Source organism: Monodelphis domestica, chromosome 2 (assembly GCF_027887165.1).
Source record: "Monodelphis domestica isolate mMonDom1 chromosome 2, mMonDom1.pri, whole genome shotgun sequence".
Taxonomy (NCBI): domain Eukaryota; kingdom Metazoa; phylum Chordata; class Mammalia; order Didelphimorphia; family Didelphidae; genus Monodelphis; species Monodelphis domestica.
Genome location: NC_077228.1, coordinates 520696383 through 520722116, shown reverse-complemented (window position 1 = coordinate 520722116; position 25734 = coordinate 520696383). Strand labels below are relative to the sequence as shown.

The 25734-nt window shown below is 38.3% G+C and overlaps 1 protein-coding gene across 48 annotated transcripts in view; it reads left to right on the top strand.

Moving 5' to 3' along the window:
- GTF2I (general transcription factor IIi) overlaps nucleotides 1-25734 on the top strand; it is a 106131-nt gene that overhangs the window by 67111 nt on the left and 13286 nt on the right. For all 48 annotated transcript variants that reach the window (XM_056819749.1, XM_056819738.1, XM_056819737.1 and 45 more), the window contains 12 exons: nucleotides 4521-4619; nucleotides 8317-8382; nucleotides 9894-10077; nucleotides 11266-11324; nucleotides 14396-14467; nucleotides 15418-15601; nucleotides 17278-17336; nucleotides 17569-17640; nucleotides 18060-18243; nucleotides 19370-19428; nucleotides 19600-19674; nucleotides 25438-25536. In XM_056819749.1, the coding sequence (XP_056675727.1) occupies nucleotides 4521-4619; nucleotides 8317-8382; nucleotides 9894-10077; nucleotides 11266-11324; nucleotides 14396-14467; nucleotides 15418-15601; nucleotides 17278-17336; nucleotides 17569-17640; nucleotides 18060-18243; nucleotides 19370-19428; nucleotides 19600-19674; nucleotides 25438-25536 (1212 nt within the window). The remainder of the gene's footprint in view (nucleotides 1-4520; nucleotides 4620-8316; nucleotides 8383-9893; nucleotides 10078-11265; nucleotides 11325-14395; nucleotides 14468-15417; nucleotides 15602-17277; nucleotides 17337-17568; nucleotides 17641-18059; nucleotides 18244-19369; nucleotides 19429-19599; nucleotides 19675-25437; nucleotides 25537-25734) is intronic.

The window sequence follows — 25734 nt, the reverse complement described above, 5'->3', positions numbered from 1 at the left end:
TCTCTTGGGGACCTCATTTGGGTGCTCTTTATAATGGATGGCTTGGTCACTTCTATCCCCAAATGTATATTTTCTACATTATGAAGGACTTTCTAGAAAGGTCTAATAAAATCACATTAAGAAACATTTTATCTCAAGTGATGATAATTATTGGGGGGGGGGCTGACATTATTAAGATTTTATTTACTGAAGGTAGAAAATTAGGTTAAAGAATAAACTAAAATCTATTTAGAAATACCAGATGGTTTTGTTCTATTCTTTCTCTTAACATTCATCTATAATGGTTGAACTATGAATATGGATAAATACAATCCATGGCTGAAAAGTGAGTTTGGGAAATTGAACTATATCTTAACTTTGCCTGTGTGGCTTATCTTTTTGAAAGTAACATTTATGGTGAGAATAGTTTGAAGTGGCTGAACTCTGGCTTTTCAATATTTAAGAATTGATGATAGTTTATTTTTGGCTTGGATTTAAGAATTTGTGGCAATCTGAAGTGTTTTTTTTCCCCTTCTTTTTGAAATAGGCCGCTCCTACTGTCCTAAAAACCTGAATTTGACTGTTCCAAGGATCAGACCTTTGGTACATTGTTAGGAGCAATAAAGGCAACACATTGAGTAGAACATCAGGCCTGGAAATCTGAAGGACTTGGGTTCAAATATGGGCTCAGACACTTCCTAACTGTGTGACCCCAGGCAAATCACTTAACCTCTTTGTCCTTCTTAGAGTTGTTACTTAGACTGAAAGTAAGGGTTTTTTGTTTTTGTTTTTAAAAAGAGATAAGCAACCTTTGTCATTTCAGAAAGGGTGATGAGATTATCTAAATAACCCCAGATTATGAGAGTGCATCATCTTAATAAACCCTTGTTCCTTGAAAGAATTCCTGCTTGATAAAGCAATGAGTCATTCAAAAGGAAAACTTGGAACTGTGACTCTTGCTGTGTCAAGCAAGTTATATAGCCTTTTGCATTTTAATATGGACAGCTCACTTTTGATTAATGCTGTAGATCAAATAATTAAGCCTACCACTAATAAGTTAACCTTTAATTGGACAGTATTGAGTGCTCTATTTAGTAACTCAAAAGAACTGTCCTAGGGGTCCAGAAAACCTGTGTTCAGCTCCCATCTGTGAGCCCAGGACTAACCTTTTCATCACTTTAGTTAATAGCTATTATGGACTGCATATTGTGCTAGGCACTCTGAGACACAAAGAAAGGGGGGGAAAACATTCTTGCTTTCAAGATGGCATGCGAACCAGTATGTACAGAGAATACCAATCCATTGGAGACAATCCACTAGTGTTAAAGAAGAAGGAAAATGACTCGGACTTTAGTTGACTCTTGAAAGAAGCTAGGGAGAGCCAGAGAAAGAGGTGAAGAGAGAAAGGAATGGACTAGAGGAAATGCCCACAGGATTTGTGATATGAGCTATATGACAGGGGGAGGTAGGGAATGCAAGATTAGGACTGTGCTTTAGGGGAAGATGAGTTGGACAGAAGTTGAACTAGATTTGGGGAGAGACTTGAGGCAGGGATTCTACCAGCAAGTGTGACGCTTGAGGTAAAGAGGATCAATAACAGGGTAGCCACAGTGTTGAAAGATATGGGAATATATCTGAGAGATATTTTGAAGGTGGGATTAATAGGCCTTAGCAACAGATTGAACAAGATGTGGAAGACATAACCCCTAGGTTGTGAGCCTGAATAGTGCCCTTGACAGTAATAGGGGAATTTGTAAGTAGGGGAAGATTGTGGAGGAAAGATAATGAATTTGTTTTGGATATGTTGAATTTAAGATGTTTAGAGGCAAGGCCTTCTTGTTCAATGGCATTTGGAGATGTGAGACTGGGAGTTAGGGCTAAGTAAGTAGATTTGAAAGTCATGAGCATAGAGATGATGATTGAATCCCTGAGAGCCATGAAAGAAGAGGGACTAGAACATAGCCTTTGGGGACTCCCATGATTAGGGAGTGGAGGAAGTTTCCCAGTCCCAAAACATCATTTGGCATTTTGTGGTCACATTTCTTTATGCTTTCTTTCCATAGGAGCATTGGTTGAGCCTTGGGTCTCTTGTCCTTTTCCAAGAAACTGGGGTGCCACCAAGAGATGCCTTTTGGTGTTATTCAGTGTTTTCTTGGGCCATCTTTGGATACTTGGTTTAGATCTCTTATCAGGGTGAATGTCCATTGAGTTCACATTTCTCTCAGTGGTATTTTAAACTTGTTGACAACCCTAGATGCAAAGCATTGTATTCTTACGTCCTACTTTTTTCTGTCATTACTAAGTAACTGACAGTTTCCTTTTCAAGAGTTGAAGAGATCACACTTGAGGCTCTTCCTTTTTCCCTCACACTTTTTCTTGGCCTCTAAATGGAGCTCCTTTAAACTTGAATAGAGAGTTCTGTGGTGATCTCAGGCTGTCCTGCAGCTGTCATTTCGTTGTCCTTCTGTACTCTGTGTCTCTGGGACTTGCCATTTTTTGAGTTCTAAACTTGCCGTAGGCCATTTTATGTTTTTTAGGTTCCCTCCAGGCCCCATTTCTCATCCTCATCAGGCCCCATTTTACCAAGTTACTTTAAATTTATTAAAATTTAAATTATTACCATTTAATTATAAAAATGTTAATAGGTCAGAGGTGGAAGAAATTTTATATTAGGTAAAGGCCCTTTAAAATGTTCAGATGAACGATTTTTAAATTTACTTGATTTTTTTTTGAAGAAAGTATTTGCTCTAGTTTTATGAATCCTATTAACTTTCCTTTTACCATCCCTCTACTGAGAATTTACCCAAAATGCTGCTTTTGTTCACCTGAAATTGTTTAGAGGAGAAGAGGGAATGGTGTGGAATATGTCAATATTAAGAAAAGTATTTGTAATTCTTCTCTTTGCCTTGGTCGTTGTCAGAGACATATGGAGAAGTGGGGTGCTGATTGTAGAGAGATGGAGGTGGCAGAGGAAGAGAAGAGAATGTGAGGGCAGCGCTGCACATACATGATAGAGATGACTTAAATAATTGTTGTTATATCTAATGAAGATTACCAGTACTGACGAATTGCAATTATTTCCTTCAAAAAGTTATCACTTAAAATCCAAAATCTACTTCAGTAATTTTTGGAGGTCATCTTTCATTTTATCTTTCAAGTGGGAGATTTTTTTTCTTTGAAAGAAACTTGAAGGAAAGAGTTGGGAAAGACTTGATAGCCTGACTTCCAGTATTTGAATGGTTGGCTGTATGACCACTGAGATTTGGCTTTCTTTTATTTGACGCTATAGGGCATGAATTGGAAGTTGATGAGACCATTTAGGTATAACACAGGGACAAATTTTCCAGAAGAGCTCTCCAAAGAATGAGTGTGCTCCCTTTAGAGAGAGCTATGGAGCTTTTCTCCATTACTGAAGACCTGAACTAGAGGCTGCTTTGTATGTGGCTTGTTAAGATTGTTAGAGCAAGGTCCCTAGGGCCTTTTTACTTCCACAAGGATGTCCATTTTTGTATAGTCCATATTCATTCCTTTCTTTTTGACTTGTAAGTTATTGATACCTTTATCAAATAAATACCACATCTATTTAGTTAACAAATTTGTTTCTATTTGTCCTGAAAAGTTAAATTTATTTTTGTAGTTGCTTTTTGTGTATAAGCACATAGAACTATTGTCAGTCACTTTTTATATGCCTGTTAACATCATATGCTTCACTCATAACTGCTATAAAGCTCTATGGGCTTTTCTGGGTGCTTAGCCCCTCCCCAAAAATCTATAGGGCTTTTGAGGTAAGGGAACCCTAGACATAACAGAGCAAAGGGGGTCCCTGAGTGAAGAACTGTGCCAGAGGTTCATAAAGTTGGGAACCCATCTTTAGAGAAAGATTTAAAGTGGTGGAACCCTCTAAAGGAGAAGAACTTGGCTCCAGCTACTTCCATAGGGAAGGACACAATTTTGGGCCTGGTAGGAAAACAGTTGTGGTTTTTAAAATGAGAAAAAGCAATTGTGAAATGGTAAAATAAATATTGCTTGACACTAGGTAATATTCCCTATAACAGCTTATTACTTACTGTTTAAAGTTAGTCCATTATACATAAGTTAGTGAATTGGTTATTCTCAGATCTTTTATGGTCTGCTGCTTTTCAGGAAGTTTATCTGTTAAGTAGATACAAACATCCAATAATTACTATATGAGAACTCCATTTGATGATGTAAGGAATATTTTAGATTGCTTTAGTTGCCCATCATTATCATCTCTTATTTTTGTTCTAATATTTTAGACTTGCTGTCAGTAAACTAGACTTTGATCATATGCAACCATTTCAAAGATAATCCTTAAGAAAGAAAATTGGAGCGTATGGGGGCTTTAAAGTTGTGAATTAAGAAAAATAAAAACAAAATTAAAGCTACATTTGACACACCTTCAAGAGTAGCATGTTTTCTCATGGAATGACATTTTTGAAATTGTGGCCCCCTTCTTATTGTCCATGGATTTCTAAATTTCTGAACATTTCCAGTAGTGATTACTCCTTTTTCCTTTTAAGATGATGACTATTCACCACCCAGCAAGAAACCAAAGAATCCTGAGCCAGTCAATGAGGCGGCCAATGCTGGAAAAAGGAAAGTGAGGGAATTCAATTTTGGTAAGTTTTACATTTAAACCATCATATGATTTTTCTATTTAATTTTTTGTACTTTGATTGGGTTGAGGGGAAGGTTCAGCTTTTGTTGATTCTCTGATTCTCACAAAATCGAGGAAGTTATTGCTGTGGGATCATCTTTTTGAAGACCTGCTCTGGTATTGCCTCTAGTCAGAGGCCCGTGAACCATCACCATGTTTGTAGCACATTTGGGGCTTACTTTTGAGCCTTGGGTTTTTCCTTCTGAAACATTTGGAGGCTCCCAAAGGGCAGTTGCCTCTTATCTAGTAAAACGATGTTGTGAAAATCTAAAGTAGGAATGAATGTAGACCTTCACACATCTGATCTAGGGAGGGAGAAGAGGAAGGCTGTCTCCTTTCTCCTAGATGGTAGTGATGGTGAATACTATGGACAAGCCTGAAAGGGGTATATGCCAGTGGGGTGAGCAGCTTGGTTGAAGGATATGGTTTCATGTGGGACTCTTTGAGACCAGTGACCTTGTGAAACTGAGAAAATCTCTCCTCCTGCTTGCCCTTATGTGCAGATGCTAATATATATAATATAGGTAGGATTGTCATTTTTATTATATTAGCTTGGCCTACCCTCAAGTAATTGATATTTTTCTAATTGTTTAGATCTAACTTTATTTGTGTGAAAAGTGTTTTGTTATAGTGTTTATGTAATTCTTTTTTTTTTTTTTTTACAAATATGTAGTTTTAATATCCCCAAAATTCTCAATAGCCCAATTAATTACAATAGCAAACAATCATGCTATCATATTTCACATAAGTTGCTGTATGGCATTTTTAAATCTATGAATTGATGGATATTTGTCACAATTTTTACAATCATAGCAAATCTTTCAACCTTGGTATTTAAACATATTTTTTTTTTTTTTAAGTTTTAATATTATTTTATTTGGTCGTTTTCATACATTATTCACTGGAAACAAAGATCGTTTTCTTTTCCCTCCCCCCCCCCCCCCCCCCCCCCCCCACCCCCCCCCCCGCCTTTCCCTTTCCCATAGCCGACGCATGATTCCACTGGTTATCACATGTGTTCTTGACTCGAACCCTTTTCCCTGTTGTTGGAGTTTGCATTATAGTGTTCATTTAGAGTCTCTCCTCAGTCTTATCTCCTCCAACCCTGTGGTCGAGCAGTTGCTTTTCAGCGGTGTTTTTACTCCCACAGTTTATCCTCTGCTTGTGGGTAGTATTTTTTTTTTTTAGATCCCTGCAGATTGTTCAGGGAAATTGCATTGATACTTATGGAGAAGTCCATCACCTTCGATTGTACCACAATGTATCAGTCTCTGTGTATAATGTTTTCCTGGTTCTGCTCCTTTCGCTCTGCATCACTTCCTGGAGGTTGTTCCAGTTCACATGGAATTCCTCCACTTTATTATTCCTTTTAGCACAATAATATTCCATCACCAACATATACCACAATTTGTTTAGCCATTCCCCAATTGAGGGGCATCCCCTCATTTTCCAATTTTTGGCCACCACAAAGAGCGCAGCTATGAATATTTTTGTACAAGTCTTTTTGTCCATTATCTCTTTGGGGTACAAGCCCAGCAGTGCTATGGCTGGATCAAAGGGCAGACAGTCTTTTATCGCCCTTTGGGCATAGTTCCAAATTGCCCTCCAGAATGGTTGGATCAATTCACAACTCCACCAGCAATGAATTAATGTCCCCACTTTGCCACATCCCCTCCAGCATTCATTACTTTGCATAGCTGTCATGTTAGCCAATCTGCTAGGTGTGAGATGATACCTCAGAGTTGTTTTGATTTGCATCTCTCTGATTATAAGAGATGTAGAGCACTTTTTCATGTGCTTATTAATAGTTTTGATTTCTTTGGCTGAGAATTGCCTGTTCATGTCCCTTGCCCATTTGTCAATTGGAGAATGGCTTGATTTTTTGTTTATGTAATTCTTGCATTTGTCTTGGCCAATATATTCCCAAATATTTTATATTGTCTATAGTGATTTTAAATGGAGTTTTTCTTTCTAACTCATGCTGCTGAGCTTTGTTGGCAATATATAGAAAAGCTAATGATTTATGTGGGTTTATTTTATATTCTGCAACATTGCTAAAGTTATTGATATTTCAACTAGTTTTTTTAGTTGATTTTCCAGGATTCTCTTACGTATGTAATACCATCATCATCCTCAAAGAGTGATAGTTTAGTTTCCCTTTTGCCTCCTTTAATTCCTTCCATTTCTTTTTCTTCTCTAAATGCTAAAGCTAGCATTTCTAGTACAATATTAAATAATAGTGGTGATAATGGACATCTTTGCTTCACTCCGGATCTTATTAGGAAGGCTTCTAACTCATCCCCATTGCAGATGATATTTGCTGATGGTTTTAAATAAATACTGCTTATTATTTTAAGGAAGGGTCCTTTTATTCCTATGCTTTGCAGTGTTTTCAATAGTAATAGGTGTAGTATTTTGTCAGACTTTTGTATCTATTGAGATAATCATGTTATTTCTGTTTGATTATTGATATGGTCAATTATGTTGATAGTTTTCCTAATATTAAATTGGCCTTGCAATCCTGGTATCAATTCCACCTCGTCCTCCTGTTTTTATTAAGCATACATACACCAAGCGTTAGCATTTGCTTACATCTTTGAACTGAAATATTGTTTAGAAGAGATTCACAATGAACAGTAGCAAATTCAATGTACTTCTTGACCCTGAAACTGCTTCTCATAAAAGGTATTTTTTACATATAAATAGTAAGTTTTTCTTATTAGTCTTTTATAATAATCAATTTTAAGTTGTCATCAGGATTACTGCCCCAGACTACTTGAATGTGGCTATTAAAATACAGCCATTCTCCAGCTTGTGTTTCTATTCGCCTTAAGTATTTGTGTATCTTGTATTGTAAGGCCCCAGTGGTAGCCCTGGTGTCAGGAAATGTCATGGCTGTTTCCAGGCATATTATATAATGTAAAATTGTTTGGAAAATTAGCATTCTAAGTGCTATAAATCTTCCTATTAAACTTTAAAAATTTTTCTGCATTTTGACATTTCCTAGGTGTCTGTAATTGTTAAATAGCAAATGCTTTATCTCCTGGGAAATGACAGCCCTTTTGAACTGACTGAATGAAATCTTGAAGAAACCATTCATATACTCAACATGTTCTTGTTTTTTAAAAAATGTTTTGGCATTTTCCCAAATTTTGGAAGAATATTTTAAATTTTTCATCAGTTATTACTGGAAATTACTATTTATTAGCTTAAGTAGGCCACACCAATTTTTTAATTTTCAATTTCAAGTACATTAGCATAGTAAGAAAGATAGAGTTTAACAACAAAGAAAACTAACCTGAGTAAGAAATTGGGACCAAACTTTGTCTGCCACACAAAACTACCACGGGCATTTGAAACTTTGGGGTAAATACTGGAGTTTGTCTCCCACGAGGACTCAGCCCAATTTAACTATAAGAGTTTTGAAGTGGAAAGTCAGAATATATGATAAAGTACTATGGGAATCCTTAGTGTGTAAGAGGAGTCATTTTAATGATCTTCACCATTTTAGATGATTTCTTCAGAACTAGTGCTGTATTAATTGAGAGATGGGCTACCCTTCCACATTTGAGGGAAGGGATGCATAGGAAGAACATCTTGGTTTACTATATTATGGGTTTCTTCTCTGATGTTCTAATGGAGCATTTCTTCATTTTCAGAGAAATGGAATGCTCGAATTACTGATCTCCGAAAACAGGTTGAAGAATTGTTTGAAAGAAAATACGGTATGTCTGAACCACCCAGACTGATTTTATACATAAGTTAGTTGTCCCCATTCCTCTGTCTGGCTAGACTAGGCATAATCTCTTTACCTTATGCTGAGACCACCCTCACCAAAGGCTGAAATCTGAATCCTGATGGATATAGGTCTTTATTATTGGATAGTTTGAACACATTTAGAAGGCCAAGTAAACTGGAGTCTCTGGCCAGGACTCTTTCCCAAATAAATCGACTGCTTCCCATATTGGATGATAGACTGTTAATGGTCAGGGAAGCACATCTCAGAAGTCTTTTAAGGAAGAAAAGATGCAAATGTTTTACTAATTTTATTATGCAATTCCTGACACTTTTCCACCTAAGAAGCAGTTCAGCTCCCACATAGTATTTGCTAAAAGTTTCCACAGCTGATTTTCTCTGATTTAGTATTTTCTAATCAGAGGAATGTTTCTTTTGCATTTAACTATTGATGATAAAAAGTGATATAATGGTGTAAAATACCATTAATAGATCAGTTTCAGCATGAGAATCTGCTTACTGTGTTTGAATAATAACTAGATATGTTAACTTTAAAAGAAATACCAGATGCCCACAATAAAACCTAATTTGTTATGATTTGAATGACTGAAATGAAATTCTGAGATGAAATGCTAAATCCTTTCTTCACTTAAACTTTTTTTCCTTTTCGCTTAATCAGCTTGTCTGATATGTTATTTAAATAAAATTTTCAACAATGCTTAATCATCCTTCTTGGAGATTTTAAAATTCTATCATCTTCATGGAAAATAGTTAATTGTGTCTTCATAATTTCTGAAGTCCTCAGTATTACTCCTGTCTTTATTGAGGGCATTGAAAAACAAAATACCTGTGATTTGCCTTCATACATTAGTTTCCTAAAATAACATAATCTGCTATTTAGTTCATCGCTCTTTTCAAATCCTAGCAATAAAAATATCCTTATTAGAAGAGGACTAATTTTCTAGCATTTTTCTTTAGATATGAAAATAACCAATAATGGATAACCACTGTTACTCTAAAGCTAAACCTGCAAGTGGGTTCTATTCAGATATTTTGAACACTTTTAACATCTTGATCAATCAGTGAATGTTTCCATTAAGATATTTGTATTTGTGATGAATGATAGCAATGTCTGATAAAATACTTACTGACCAACAAGCAGGGGTGTTGGTATAAGACTTAGTTATCTTACAACCTACATCAGTAAAAGTTGATATGTGAAGACATCTCGCTAATGGTGATATCTCTGCACTATAAAAAGTTAAGGGAAAGAATGGATGGTGAAATCAAAATGTGGTTGACCTCTTGAAAGTGAAAAATATATGTAGATTTTTTGGCAGAATAAAAGATTATTTTTAAATTGTTTATTTCAAGGGAAGAGTAAGGACTTTTTTAAGTGTTGACTGCAGAAATTGATTGATAAAGACTTATGTCTTTCTTTAATGATTTTTAGATAGCCAGGCATTTATACATTCTTACCTGAGTCTCTCTTTCTTTAAAGCTCAAGCTATAAAAGCCAAAGGCCCTGTGGCCATCCCTTATCCACTCTTCCAATCTCATGTGGAGGATCTGTATGTGGAAGGACTACCTGAAGGGATTCCTTTCCGAAGGCCATCTACCTATGGAATTCCTCGTCTTGAGAGGATATTGCTTGCAAAAGAGAGGATTCGGTTTGTGATTAAGAAGTAAGAATTGACTGGAATTATAAATTTATTCTTAATCAGTTACATACATTTTTTAGTTTGACTCTGGAAATCAGTGCTGAAAAAATTGGATCCGTGTTTTAGAAGGGCTCCTGTGTTTGTACAAAGATTCCTGTATTTGGATTCAGATGATCTGGGTTCAAATCCTTGGCCCTTCTGCCTCTTAGGTACTTTCTCTTCAGTTTATTTGTCTGAAAAATAGTAGGAATAAGAAATCTATAGTCTACCTCATTGAGTTGTTACTAGAATCATATGGGGAATGCATATAAAGTACTTTCTGGTCAAGTGATTACATATCTGTTGACTCTTAGACCAGAGGAATCCAGTCATTTGCCGGATATTCCTTGGGACAGAGTTGAATCTGAATATTTTCTGTACCCAGAAGGCTGATTTTATAGGTTAATGATGCAGACATAGCTTTGTAGTTTCTCTTATCTACCCTATTCTTTTTCTTAAACCATTTCAAACTTCATCTATTCCTGTTGATAATTAATGTTTTGTTCTCCACTGTCTTTAAAGTATCAAACATTTTCACTTAACCATTGTGCTTAAGGTTAATCTTTAATGGTGTTAATTAAAGTTGTGATGGAATTTTATGTAAAGTCTGATCTTTATTACATAGAAATAATGTGGCATAGGAGTTTACTTCATTAACCCAAACTCTGGACTAGAATAGATTGACTACAAATAACTTAAGATTTTTGGTGATATCCTATGGAAATAAACCAGATTTAGAAGTAGATAGTTAGAATTTGACATTTAAAAAATATTGCTGAGCACGTTTCTGTTGTGTGATAAAAATGCTATATCTTCCTGACATACTTAGAATATAAAAATTTATTGTTAGGTGGAGATAAGCCCCCCAAAATGTCTTAAATTATGGGTAGAATGAGTCACTTTAAGATGCTAATATTTTATTGACACCTCCTTATTCCTTAAATAAAACTTTGGGTTGTGAAGTTGTCTGTACTATGATTTTGACATTTGTAGAATTAAACGATGGAGGAGATTTAGTCATTTACCCTTTGGATTTATTGTTTTGTTCAGCAGTTGGACCTAATCCTAGGAATCAGTTTTTTTTCCATTATGATATGCTTTGACAGTTGAATAACAGTTAACTTCACATCACAAAGCTGATTTTTTCATTTGTTCTTTCCTTTCACCTTTCAGACATGAACTTCTAAATTCAACACGAGAAGACCTACAGCTAGAAAAACCAACTTCAGGGGGTGAGTTTCATATTTGTTGGGCCAAATCAATAAGTATTTTTAAGCATTGATTTTTCACATATTAATAAATAACCAGTACTCTGAATAATGTCCTGGTTTGGGTATATCTAGTTATGTATTTGCATTACCATAAATTTTCTCTTTCACATATTGCATTTTCACCCAAATTTAGGTATGGAAATCTAGATTGTGGAAATCTAGATTGTTAGAGCATTTACTAAATGCGTGGCATGTGCCAGGCCCTATGCTAAAGGTATAAAATCAAGGAGCAAGACAGTCCCCCTTCAAGGAGCTCACATTCTAATGGAGAAAGACAGCAAATCTGTAGGGATGAAGAAGGGTGCGTGGGTGAGGCCACCCACTCAGATTCAGGGTAGTTGCTGGTGTGAAAAATGAGCAGGAGGGAAGTGAAGGGGCATGATTAGTGCCTAGTGACACCTGGTGACAACAACATGGCAATTCCAGGCAAGGACTCCTCACTCCTCAGGATAACTGCTAATGCAGTGAAAATGTGGGTAGAAAGTGAATGGGCACCTCAAAACAAAAGAAAGGAATTTAAATTGGGTAATATGAAACAGGAAGGTGGGAGGCAAGGAAAAGGTAGAGAGTCTTCCAAAGTCCATCTCCTGAAGTTCATGCCAAGTGTCTGAGCACAGCTTCCTTTGAGCTTGAGAAGTCTAAGCATTTCCATGCTCAGAAAAGTAGTGCTGGGCCAGTTAGGGAGTAGAAGTGGTGCTCCTGCTCCCCGAGCATCCCTACCTCCTCACCCCACCAACACTCTGCCTAGGGGAAATGGCACTAAGCGGTTTATTATTTTTCCCAAGGCAGTCACAGAGCAATTTCACTAATGAAACTAATGAAAAAATGGAGCTTAAAACTTAGAAACTGAGTGATTCTTTGAAAGGGTCTCATTTGACCCCTTTCTTCTACATTCCATTTTTATAGTCCTAATGACATTGGTCCCTAGCAATGAGAACTGGAGGAATATCTCACTTGAGGTTTTTTAGCATCTGCTTGTTCCTTAGACTCTTTTAGTGAAATGGAAATTCAGGGTGCTCTGTTGAGTACAACTTACACTTGGATTCTGGAGGCATCAGGATAGGGAATAGCATTCAGGACACAGTCAGGAAGGACCTGACCTTCACTTGATATCCATGTCTCTGTGACCAGGGCCAAGTCCTGTCACTGCTCGGGGCCTGAGTATTTTCATCTGTAAAGGAAATGATATCTATAGGGGAGTGAGGGTGAATTTCCAATGAGAGAGTGTGTGTCCAAGATGACTTGTCACTTGTGAAGAGCTGAGGACATAGTAATAATGCTGTTACTAAGAAAGAGGAGAGGAGACACTATTTTTGTGGGTTTATTGAGAAGGGGGGAAAATGGGCAAGCCTGGAAAGAATCATTCGTTGATTGGAGTAAACAGAGTAAAGCCATTTCAGAGAGCCTCCTTCTCTTCCTTAATGCCAGTTAGCTAATGACCTCTTGGAAGATCTTGTTTTCTTCCTGGTTGCTTCAGCAAGACAGTGCATATTAAGGGAATGTGTTTATTTGGGGACAATAAACCACACTCCAGTTGCACACTCAGATGTTCTCAGTGTGACTAAGCCAAAGTTAACAAATTCCCTTTTATTTGATACTTTAATTTCAAGAAAGGGCTTGAAGAGATTTCTGCCTCTGACACATCCTAAACATCTGTGCAAATTCAATCTCTATTTCAAAACTACCCAGAGACAGATTAATGTCTTTTATCTTGATACCAAAAAGAAATAAGAAACTAATGTGTTTCATAGGCCTTGTAGTCTAGACTATAATTAATTAATTAAAAGTACTTTCTTACATAACTGATTCTAAGGGTTTTCACTCTTAATATTTGAAAGTTGTCCTTTTACCCTTCCCTTATACTCTGGAAAAAGACATTGGGGCTTCTAAGCATGTCCGCTTTGCCTGTCATGTAATATAAGGATTAAATGATCATTTGTGAGTTGTATTACTTTGGGAGATTTTCAGTGGTTGTTTAGCAATGCCATTTTCTGTTTTTTTTTAATAAACAGTAACTGAGGATTTTTAATTATAAAAATATATAGTCAATAGGAAGATGCTTTCTTAGAACAGTTCCACTTGTCTCCTAAAACAGGTTAGTTTCCTATGTACCAAGATATGGAAAAAACAACTTTCTCAGTTCTCAAGTTTTATCATACTTCTCAGGCAATTATATCAATATAAATATGAAGCATCAGGGATATCTCTGTGTGTGTGTATGTACACACACACACACACACACACACACACACACACACACACAAATATGTATTTTAAATATACAAACACATGAGGATAGCACATGTCAGTCATATATGTATACCTGAAGGTATCTACATGCAACCTTGCTGGCTTTTGCTTCTACAAAAAGGTAAGATAGATCTAATCATCTCTGGAGTTAAAAAAAAAAAATCAATCAAAATAGTGCTTTAATCTAATTTTAAGACATTGTAACAATTCTCAGTTACATAAATTAATGAATCAAGTCTCTCATGATGTCTGCACCATGTATTCAAATTTTAAGACAAAACAGAAGAGCCCAGAATGAATGTCAATACATTTTAAATTGATTATTTTTATATACAAAAAAACCCACTATAGTTACCTTCTCTAGCATATGAACAGGAAAATGAGTCAATACACACACAGGTTTATGTAATAAATATACTTTTGACCTAATGGTTACTTCAAAGTAGCCTTGCCATTTTCTAAAGAATAAGAACATCAAACACCCCATCAAATTGTTATGGTCTGGGTGACACAATGGATTGAGCACTGAGTTTGGAGTTGGGAGAACCTGGGTTCAAATCAGACACATCCTAACCGTGTGACCCTGTGTAAGTCAATTAACCCTGATTGTCTAGCTCTGGCGGCTCTTCCGAGAATTAATATTAAAGACAGAAAGTAAGGATTTATAAAATTGTTATGCTATAAGATAGTTTAAAAATGATGACTCCAATGTATAGAGTTTTAGCTATTTAAAATAATAAATAGTTCCATGATTTTCTTTTTTGTCTCTGTTACTGTTGTAGTAAAAGAAGAATGGTATGCCAGGATCACCAAATTAAGAAAGATGGTGGATCAGCTGTTCTGTAAGAAATTTGGTAAGCACATTGAGCAGTCATTAAGTATTCTGTACTTAAAGTGATTTAATGTTAAAAATTAAGGATCTTAGGGCAGCTAAGTGGCTCAGTGGATAAAGCACCAGGCCTGGAGTCAAAAGGACTTGGGTTCAATCTGGCCTCAGAGACTTCCTAGCTGTGTAACCCTGGGTAAATCACTTAACCCCATTTGCCCTATCCTTTATCTTTTTGTCTTAGAGATGTTACTAAGACAGAAAGTAAGGGTTTAAAATAAAAAGACAACACTACTACCCTTCCACTTCCCAGCCCCCAAAAAAGAAATTAAATGACTGGATCTCTCTGGCTGTATTGAGTGAAACTAATTTCTTTGCTGAGGTGCTTTTAAAGAAACATTAGTTAATAAATGTGATAAATAATATAATACCTCATACTGTCTGTGAATTTTTAAAAGCTTGAATATATTGGTCAAATGAAATCAACAGAGAAAGTTTGGGGCTTTTTAAAAAATGGCCTTTTCCACCTCCTTATGCTAAATCAGGTCAGTGGTTGGAGTAGAAGTCAGAGAGCATGCCCAGAGGGAATAGATACCTTCAAGGAAATGCCCAGAGCTAAGAGAGATGGAAGGTCTTATTTGTGGAATAGCCAGGATGCCAGTGTCCCTGGATAGAAAAGTACATTTTAGGGAGTATGGTAAAAATTGCCTGGAAAGGTAGCTGTGAAATGGACAAGATTAAAGTATTCCTTTGGGAAGGTCAGTGGTGCCTTGAAAAAGAAAATCAACAGATTCCCCCCCCCCCCCCCCCTCAAATAGCATTGCATATGGCGGCATATCCATAGCTGCAGGGTAGAGAGTTAGGAACTTCCAAATGGGTTTATTTTTCATTCCTAGACTATTCTGGCTTTGGTTTTTCTTACTTATTACTAAAGGGGATTTTATGAAAGTCACTTTCTTGCTTTCTTTATTCACACAGCTGAGGCCCTGGGGAGCACTGAAGCCAAGGCTGTGCCTTACCAGAAATTTGAGGCGCACCCTAATGACTTGTATGTGGAAGGGTTACCAGAAAACATTCCTTTTAGAAGCCCTTCCTGGTATGGGATCCCAAGGCTGGAAAAAATCATCCAAGTGGGCAATAGAATTAAATTTGTCATCAAAAGGTAGGTCAATATTGGGGTACATGAAAATTAAAATAAAAGTCCTCTCTTTCATGGGCCTTAAGTGGGAAGATGTTTCTAACACCCCCAACCTTGCTCACCACTCATCTGTTCCCTCTCTGGTCCTTCCAGTTCTGCCCTTGTTGTTAGCAATTGAGATGTTGCTGTGTTGCAGATGCAACATGTTGAGGAAGGATGAGGCCAAGTACCTTCAGACAGTAGAAGGACTGATGGCAAGGGTCAGATGGGGCTGAACTTGCTGAGCTTGGCTACAGAGGCTAGGACTAAGAGCAAGTGAAAGAAGTCATAGAAAAGCTTGTTTCAGCTTGATGGAAGGACACACTTGATCACAGTGAAGGCTACCCCCAGTGGGGATGAGTTCACCTCTGGGGGGTAGCTGGTCCTGCTCCCTGGGGGTTTTCTAGGTGGAATCTCAAGAACCTTAGGGTGGGCTTGCTTGTAAAGGCTGCCCTTGGAAAGATGCCTAATGGCCAGGAGGTCCCTTCAATTCCCCAGTGACCTTGTTCTGGTTGTGTGACACTGCTAATGCACTCTCAGGGAAGCCACTTCTAGAAAGATAGAAATCAACTTGCACAGAATAATAAAAACCCTGAAATAAAACTTTTAGGTAATTGTTAGTTCTTTGGAAAGAAAGAAATTATCTTAAAAATGAGAAATACTGGAAGTTAACATGTCTCACACTAAGAGCCTACACTGTATCTACCCTGTAATTGCTAGGGGTTCTGAGATAACACTTCTTTTAGGTTGTTGTCTACTAGGGACTGGTTGGTTACAAGTATAATACTAGGCCTAAGGGAGTAAAAGACAGGAGGTGATTATAGTGAAGGATACACCCAGCCAAAAAGTTTTATAAAAATAGGAGGTTATAGGGAGCCCCTAGAGCTGGAGGGTGGGAGTGAGGGTGGTCAAAGAATGCCTCACAGGACAGAGGGTAAAGGATGAGTGACTGAGCTGAAGGAAAGAAAAGGGTCTTTGACATCAGATGACCTGAGTCAGATGCCAGCTAGTGTTGTGCCTATGCATGGCCTTGGACAAGTCGGGGACAGGTGCAGGGTTCCTGCAGTCCTACTCCTGAGCTTTTGTGATTGAGCTTGGTGATCCTTGAAATATCTTCTAGCTTGGAGCTCATGATCCTCAGTGGAGATGAATGAGAGGTGCATTCCAGGGTTCAGTAGTCTCTTGAAGTCAGGAGTTAGGAGCAAGGAATTTGTCCCTTGTGTAAAAAGGAGGCTAGTGATGGGGAGGAATAAAGGAAGCTTTAATCAAAGTGAGATCTGCTGTGAGAATACTGTATTTTATCATTATTATGATAATAGGTGAGATTGTGAGGAGGGAGGGAACAGAGTCTATCTTTGTAATTCTTGGACTATTTGCATTTGCACACAGCCTGTTGGCTGGAACTCTGCCTCCTTGGTTTTCTCTTTCCTCCTTCCCCTTTTGGGATTATCTGATTTAAAAGGCAAATCTAACCTGAATTTCAAATGTCTGTTTTATTAGTATTGTATTATGATCCCAACATTCAGTAATTAGTATGTGTAAACACCAAGGAATAATTGCATTAGGAGCTTTAAGAGTAAAGCTGTAGTAAAGCTGTATATTACTTTTAAAATCCATCATTGCTTTTCACAAATAATTTGCTGATGTTTCTAAAATTACAGACCAGAGCTGCTGACTCACAGCACACCGGAAATAACTCAGCCCCGAACCAATACTCCAGGTAAGACCATCCTCAAGTGTTTTGTGTGTGTTTTGCATATCTCCTTCCTTAATTTCTTTCTCCTTTCAATTTCATTCCAAGATTGATTTTCAGATGTCTTTGGATCAAAGCATATGATTAAATGTTCACTTTAGACACAAGAAATAGTTTTCTTCAGATCTTTTGTGTGGTTGGTTATAAGATAGCAATGGGCAAAAAAAATGGCTAACTGGATTTTGTTTTGCTTTCCCAGTAAAAGAAGATTGGAATGTGAGAATTACTAAACTACGGAAGCAGGTGGAAGAGATTTTTAATTTGAAATTTGGTACGTTCAGATGATGAATAAGGAATTATGAGAATCCTACTCTTGACTACTGTAGCTCCTTTTCCTTAAACAAGTTCTCTTCTCATTTCTGATCCTGAATGAAGGAATGCCAGGTCACAAAGCAAATTTGTGCCAGTTTGGGTGACCACTATCTGGGTTTTTAGCGTGTGACAGTCCTGAGGGGAAGATGAAAGAAGTAACGTGCTTCAGTTATCTTTGTGGCTAATAGAAATTTTTTTTCTGTGTGGGAGGGAAAAAAAAGGCAAAGTGGACCTATATCTGTATTGTTAAATAGTCTTTGGAATTTGGGGATGGAACTTTAGATAATAGAAGGAAACAGTCAAGAAGTTTGAATTTAAATATTACCTGAGTTGGGGGGTGGGGGGGGGAACCAACTGTTGACATCTTTCATTATTTAGCTCAAGCTCTTGGACTTACTGAGGCCGTCAAGGTACCTTATCCAGTCTTTGAATCAAATCCTGAATTCCTCTATGTGGAAGGATTGCCAGAAGGAATCCCCTTCCGAAGTCCCACCTGGTTTGGGATTCCGAGGCTTGAAAGGATTGTCCGTGGAAGTAATAAGATCAAGTTTGTTGTTAAAAAGTAAGTGTAATATATGATAGTCTGTCTGCCTTTAGTTGTCCAGGAACAGTTAACTGCAGGTTGCAGAGAATTGACTCTTCTCCCATCCCAGCCTTGGTTCTGATACTGCTTTTGCTATGTACACTTCTGGCCTTTTCCATTGCTATTGGCATCCAACTTCTTCGAGTTTCCTAATTTGAGAATATGGATGAGCTTCTCACCACATAACAGTTTTTTAGTCAAAAAGCCCAAAGAGTTTTTCTAGAATATTTTAGAATTCCTGAGTCAAAGATTTGATCAAATGCAGACCTTTGTTATTATGACAGTTGCTGTTTTCCTTGTTAGCCTTTGATGTTTTAGTGACTAAATCCCGGTGGTGAGGGCTATCAGATTGCTTTCATGGAGCCTCTGAATTTCAGGGATATAAGAATGCCTCTTGGTAGAAAGATAGGAAAATCAATGCCTTCCCTCCATCTTCAGTGGAGATAGGCATTGACCTTTATAGCTTTGGACCTGATTAGAACAAAACACATGCTTGTGTGTGCTATCTAAGTGGTCTGAGCAATAGGTGTTATAGATATTGAAGCTAATTCTAACAGTACTTTCATGGATCCTGTACCAGGTAATAAGGCATAAACAATTACTCTGGGAAAAAAATTAATTACAAAGTGGCTAAAGATTGCTTCTTCCTTTACATCTGTTTGGGGGAAGTATTTAAATCCCATTTTGGTCTTTATTGAAACCTCATGGGAGTTGTGAGGTGTGGAAAAGTTTGTGACAGATCCTTTGCCTTAGTTGATGCTTGTACATAGACTTCAAATGGCCTTGGCTTCTGGAGGGGCCTTACACTTGGTTTCCATAAATAAGGGAATTGAGATAAAAGGAGCATCACAGAGTCAGAGGAAGAATCCTGGAAGCCAGGCAGCAGTAGCCTTGGTGACCTAGGATCGCCTCCTGCTCAGCCACTACCTAGCTGCATATGGATTAGGGCAAGTCCCTTCCACCTCTGGGTGACTTCCTCTTGTCTGATTCATGTAGGAGTTCCTACTCTGACAGCCTCCTGCTCCCCATGGGGCTTTGTGATGAGTCAGGACAGTATGGGCTTAAGTTGTGCTGACTGAGATGGCCTTTTTATTTTCCTTTGTAGACCAGAGCTTGTTCTTTCCTATTTACCCCCTGGAATGGCAAGTAAAGTCAACACTAAAGGTAAGACGGACTCTGTACCAGGTACTTTTGATTGAAATCTTTGCGGCCTGCCCTGGGATGGCAGAACCTTTGACCCAGTGGAGTCTATTCCCCAACATGCCCCTACACCCCCACCCCACCCCCAATCCCTATACAGTGAATCACTCAATGTCGGCTTGCTCTACTTTGCAGCCTTGCAGAGCTCCAAGAGAGCAAGGAGCCCTGGCAGCAACTCCAAGGTGCCAGAGATTGAGGTGACCGTGGAAGGTGAGTTCTTGTGGATAGTGTTGCCCTGCCTTTCTGGGCAGTACTCTTTTGGTTTCTGATCAGGAAATGGAGATCCTGAGGTGGACAGAGTTGTGATGGCAGTAGACCAAGTTCTGGTTTCTTTGGGTTTTAAAATTAATAATCAATAACTATTATTAGTTATTATATTATATTTTATATTATTTTTATATTTTATAAAGTTTTATTAATAATAACTAAAACAAAAGAACTGCCTGACTTCAGCCCAGTCGCAGGTCCAAGAGAGGAAGAAGGAGGAGTTATAGCCACTTAAATACAATCACACAAAATGTGGGGAAATAGGAAAATGGAATTTTGGGAAATACTAAGGGACTTCTAGGGGATGAAGTCCAAAGGCTCAAAATCTCCATTTATACATTTTTCTTTCTTCTGCCCTTCCACAGGGCAAGGCTCAGGAAGCTCATTGGACCATCCCTAGTGCTATTCTGGACAGATTGAATGGGAAGTGCCTGCCCCCACGGTTATCACTGCCATCTCAAGTGTAACAAGTATATCCTCTTATGTGGTTCGGCAGAGCACACTCTGTTAGGAAGCTCCTTTGTTATAAAGCCAGCTTTCCTTCATGGAGGAGTGGGCGTGAGGGCGCAGTTACCATGGTCTCTAGACAAGACGCAGAGTTGCCTGGTTAATTTTTTTTTTTAAATTGGAGAGAGGCCAACACATAGTGAAGAGAGGCCTGTTTATTTGATTTTTTTTCTTTTCCTGAGGAAGGAATTAGGTTTGTTGGAAAATGGCCTATAGTCTTATTTGAGATTATTGGAGAGTAAGTTGATCAGAGCAGAGGAGGTAGGAGTCACTCTTACCCTAGCTATCAAAGGGCTTAGAGTTGACCTAGGAAGCTGAACACTCAGAGGGGATATAACAAATGCCAGGAGTTGGGAACAGGGCGTTCAGTGTTCAAAGTTTCTTCCTAAAAAAGCAAGAATTATTAGCTTAGCCCTGTTGGAGGGAGTGGAAGAGTCTCTTTGAGTAAGATTCTTCTTCCTTTTCTTGTGGACTAACTTTTAGAATAGGCTGTGCCCTTACTGAGTCACCCCTTGTTTATATTTAGCAAAGCTCAATGGTTTGGAAGCTCTTAAAGAAAACCATAACTTGGTCTGGCAAAATTGACCAGATCAAGAATTAGTTCTTTAATTCTTTGCCCAAACCAGAAGGAAGTCTCACTAGTTCATCTGAATAGTCCTGTCCCAAGAACCTGTTGGCAACTCTGCACTGCTGGCCTTGTACCCAATAGGAAATAATCAGCATCTCTGTAGGGTTTGCTCTGTAATGTAACAGCACAAATGAAGTCTCACCAACTAAAGCTACGGAAAGTTATCAGCCTCACAGTTTTTTCTTTTTCTTTTTTTTTTTTTAGGCTTAATCAGGGACAAATATGCTATTGGACTGAATGTTTTGGACAATCGGAGGATCTGGGTGGTGCTTATACTTTGAGGAGAGAAAGGAACCTCTAGTTAAATTAGAAATGCAAGGAGGTTGGGAAGGAAGGGGAAGACCTGGGGTTTGGGCCTAGACAGAGGCAGGAGGAGCCAGCAAGATACAGGATGACTAGATACAAAACACTGTAACTTGTAGTCTGGGAAGAATCTTTTCTCATGTTGCTTCAGCAAGTTCAACACAGAATTTGGAAGGAATAGCAGATAAAGGGTTAGAAAAAGAACTTGGAAGTGGTTAAGCGTTTTTGGTGGTTCTGTTTAGGAAGAAGAAAAGTTGAATTTGATATCACATACGAGCAAAAGGAAGAAATAAGACTTCACTTTAAGCCCAGAAGATTTCAGTTTGCTGTGGAAATCCATCCCCCAGATCTATAGCATAGCCTCAGTATCTCCAACAACTACTCTCTGGCACTCCCATCTTTTTTGACATTTATTCCTGCATCTCCTATTGGAGATAAGTTCAAATAGCTAAAATGGAACTCTGCATTTTTTCCACTCAATTGTGCTGCTCTTCTTGCCTTCCCCACTTCTGGTAGCCCTGTTCTCAATTGAATTGAATTCAGAGCACAGAAGCTGACCACTCTTGGCTTTCCAGTGCTACGTCATCCTCCCTGTCTGATGGCTCTCCAGATGATTATCCACTCTCCTGCCTCATGTCTGGCCTTCAACTCTTTCCTTAACTGCTACCATCATATTAATTACAAAGTCCTTGCCTGCCACAGGTATCTTAGCTTCAGTCTCTTTCCCTCCTAACTGATCTAATTGCCCTAAACCAGATTGGACTTCAGAGTATCAGGTTGGGTCTTGGCATTTCATTGTATAAAAGCCTTTAATAGTTCCCCATTCTCTACACATTAAAACCTGGCCTTTGAGGCCCTTTGTGATATGGATACAACCAACTTTTCCAGCCAATATAGCTGGCCCTAGAGGTCTTTAGGAAAGAAGAAAGCAATCAGTATTGTAAGGCCATCTTCTCTCTAAAGCCAGAAAGCGGGGGGCAAACAGAAATATTATTCCTAAAAGTCCCTTCTAGAATGAGTTTTCTCTGATTTTGCAGGAAGAAAGATCCGATTAATCCACATGCCTGTGTTCTATCTGCTCTGCTTCAGGTCATTTATGAGTTTGGTTTGACCTTTTTGTGTCCAGAGGATGAACGGCTTGCAAAACTGCAAATTTTACAAAAATAGAATATGTACAAGGAGCTACTTGGAAGACTAAAATAGAAAAGCATAAAAAATAGGAGTTCCTATTTGGGGAAAAGGGACTGGAGTTCCGATAAAACAAAAGATCATTCATTAGGAGTCCAAAAATTATGTTTACCTAAATATTTTGTTAGGACCATTAATTAATTAAGAGCTTCTACCTTTCCTTTTGTTCAGTTTTTTTTGTTTTACTTAAGATTGTCTTTGCAATAGTATACATATATGCATATTTAGAAAACCACCCTGCGGTTTCTCTGAGGGTCCGTGGTCCACTCTGTTCAGTTGTGATGATTTCGGTCAGATAATGGAGTGAGAAGCACTACATGCTCAGTCCCACATGCATAGGCATCACATAGTGTTCTGCCATGGCACGGAGGTTCGTTTATTTTATAGGTTCAGTGAGTACATGCTTTTCTGGCACACAAATCAATTTTCTACATCTATGTTTCCACAGAACTTAACAATAGACATGTAGTCCAAGGAGATAGTCAACGAAACATTGGTGCTATAGATGAATGACATAAATAGAGTGATCTGGAGGTTAGTTCTCCGTGACCTAAGGAGAATCATTGTTACTTTTGGTCAGCTTTCACAATCAATCACAATTACTTAGGAGATGGATAACAAAACATTTTGTATCTAAATACAGGGTTAGAAGGTAATTTGAGACAGACCAGATTTTGGATTTTCCTCAATTTCCAAGTTCTATTTTTCTTGTGTTACTTTAAAACACCTGGCATTGTTGCCTAGTTTTTGTCTGCAGTGGAGTGTGTCTTGAAGGTGGTTGATGTTCTTGGCTTGCCTGGCTTGTAATGGGAGTGAATGTAACTCTGTGGAGAGGGAAAGGAGGGGGTAATAGGTAATGATCTTTAGGTTTTAATTCTGTGAATGTAATCTTTTAAGGTAATAATCTGGGGGGATTAAGGTGGGATATACATGTATTCTATAATTCTTTGTTCTTATATCATTTCTTTTGTATTTGAGAGAGAACAATAATCATCCATTAGTGAGGGAAGTTAAAGAGAGAGAAGTCACAGAAGGGTATCAGTGGGGGCCTCATTTTCTGGAGTCTGCTTTGAGGCCCCCATTTCCCAAACTGTAACTTTGTCAGCCACTGGGGGTTTGATGGCCCCCAACATATATATATATATATATATATGTTAGTACGTGCCTGTATATACCTATATTTATGTATATGTCTGGTAGCATCATAACTCTTTAAGTGTGCTTCTGTATATGTGTGATGTGTGGGAATTTTGTTTTTAGGCTAAAATAAATGTCCCTTGCTTTAAAAAAAAAAAGATTATCTTTGCAAAAATTCTGGTTGTATTTGACCACAGTAATATGCTTATAGGTTGTGGGAATGAGCATTCTGTTCATTAAAAATATTATTACATGCTGAGCTAAAGGAGAATGGGTGACATAGACACTTTTAGGGGAAAGTCAAAAGTCTTGAATCCATGTCCTGATTTTTCTTACTACCCATGTACCCTTGGCCTAGCTATATCACACCTGAATTTCTATTTATCTATTTCTTTCTTTCTTTTTTTTAAAGAAAAAAAAGGTAGGTTGGGAATAGCGAGGCCCATTCCAGCCCTAGATCCACAATCCTATGAGTTAGTAGCAGCACAGTCACTTTTCATCATGCTTAGAGGGAGAGATAACCAACAAGACCAAGTATGGGGAGGGGTGGGGGACACTCAGTATGAAGGCTCCTAGTCTGAAGATGGAGGGCTGCCTTTGTGCATGAACTGTGGAGTGCCTGGAAAGGAACATAGGGGCCTGATGTGTGAAGGACTTTCAGGGTCCCGGCTTTATTGAACAAGATGGGAGGTGGCATAGTCAGACTGGGAGCTGAGAGGGCATAGCTAGTACCTTGGGTCTTGAGAGCCTATATATACCAGGGTAAAGGCCAGGTGAATGGAGAGTAGTGGGTGTAAAAGGCAATGGGGGGGGGGTGTAAAAGTTGGGGAGGTGAGAGGTTCTAAACCTGAGGGCCTGGGAGGCTGGCAGCACCCTCAGCAGTAATAGGGAGGTTTGGCAGAGGGGGACATTTTGAAGAAAAGATAAGGCGGCCTGTTTCACACCTGGTAAATTTGAGACACCTGAACCAGCCAGTTCTGGTTATTCAGTAGGCACTGAGATTGGGGGTCAGGAGAGAGGCTGGGGCAGAATCAAATAAAGTCAATCTGCTTAGAGATGACAGTCTAACCCATACAAGGTGATGAAATTAGCTAGAAAATTCTGAACCCTCTGATATAAAGGGCCAACTAGTAGGGTGGTTGGATGAACTTAAAGATGGGAAAGAAATGGAGTCTGGGAAGGAGCCAGGAGCCAGGCAGAAATTAAAGATTACTAAAAAGAATGGGGTCACTTACACATGTAGAGGGATTTGCCAAGTTTGAGAAAAGGTGAGGAGAATAACAAGATTTAACAAGCATCAGGCAGAGTGCTTTACAGTTATCTCATTGGATTCCAACCACACAGCTCTAGGAGGGATGAACTTACATTTACAGATGAGGAAATGAAGGCAAGCAGAGGACAAATGAACTGCGCAGGGTCACACACTATGACTAGTGAGTGACTGGCCTCAAATCTTTTGGTGAAATAGGAGACACGGCCTTCCTTATCTGAGAGTGAGGAAGAATGGGGAGCTGTAGCACACTTGAGAAAAGTGAAAGATGTGTGGCTAGTGCCGTAGTCCATTAGAGAGGGATGCCAGAGGATTGCCTGGTGGCACTGAGGCCCAAGTCGAGATGATGTACCAGAAATCAGTTATGGACTTAGTGAGCAGGGTTTCATAACATAAGCCAGCTTCATCCAGCAGTATTCACAACAGACGCTTGGCAAGGCACACCCAGTGAGGAACTGGGAGACAGCAGTAGTGTAGACTTGAACTGGTTCACTCTTTGTTTAAAGGAAGGAAAGAGTAGAGCTTGATGGCTTGAGAAATTTTAAATAAATATTATTTTAAAAATTCTTATTATATTGCTAAGATAGATGGTATATATTAGTTATTGCTCTATAACGGCTATCCCTTAAGATTATATGCATTGGGTGAATAATCCTTATTTATGCATCTCTAGGTCCTAATAATAAGCCACAAACTACAGCTGTTCGAACTCCTACCCAGACTAATGGTTCCAATACACCCTTCAAGCCTCGAGGGAGAGAATTTTCATTTGGTAAGCCTTTTTTTTCTCTCTCAGTTTAGTGGATTTCATAATTGTAAACTCTTAAATGAAAGGGAATTTTAATAAGAATATTTTGTTTCATCTTGTTTAGAAAATTCTGGTTGACCTTAGTAGCACTAAATGGTCAAATTGAGATTTTAAAGATGATGAGTATTCTTGGTGGGATAGCCTTTTCTTTAAGGGGTCAAA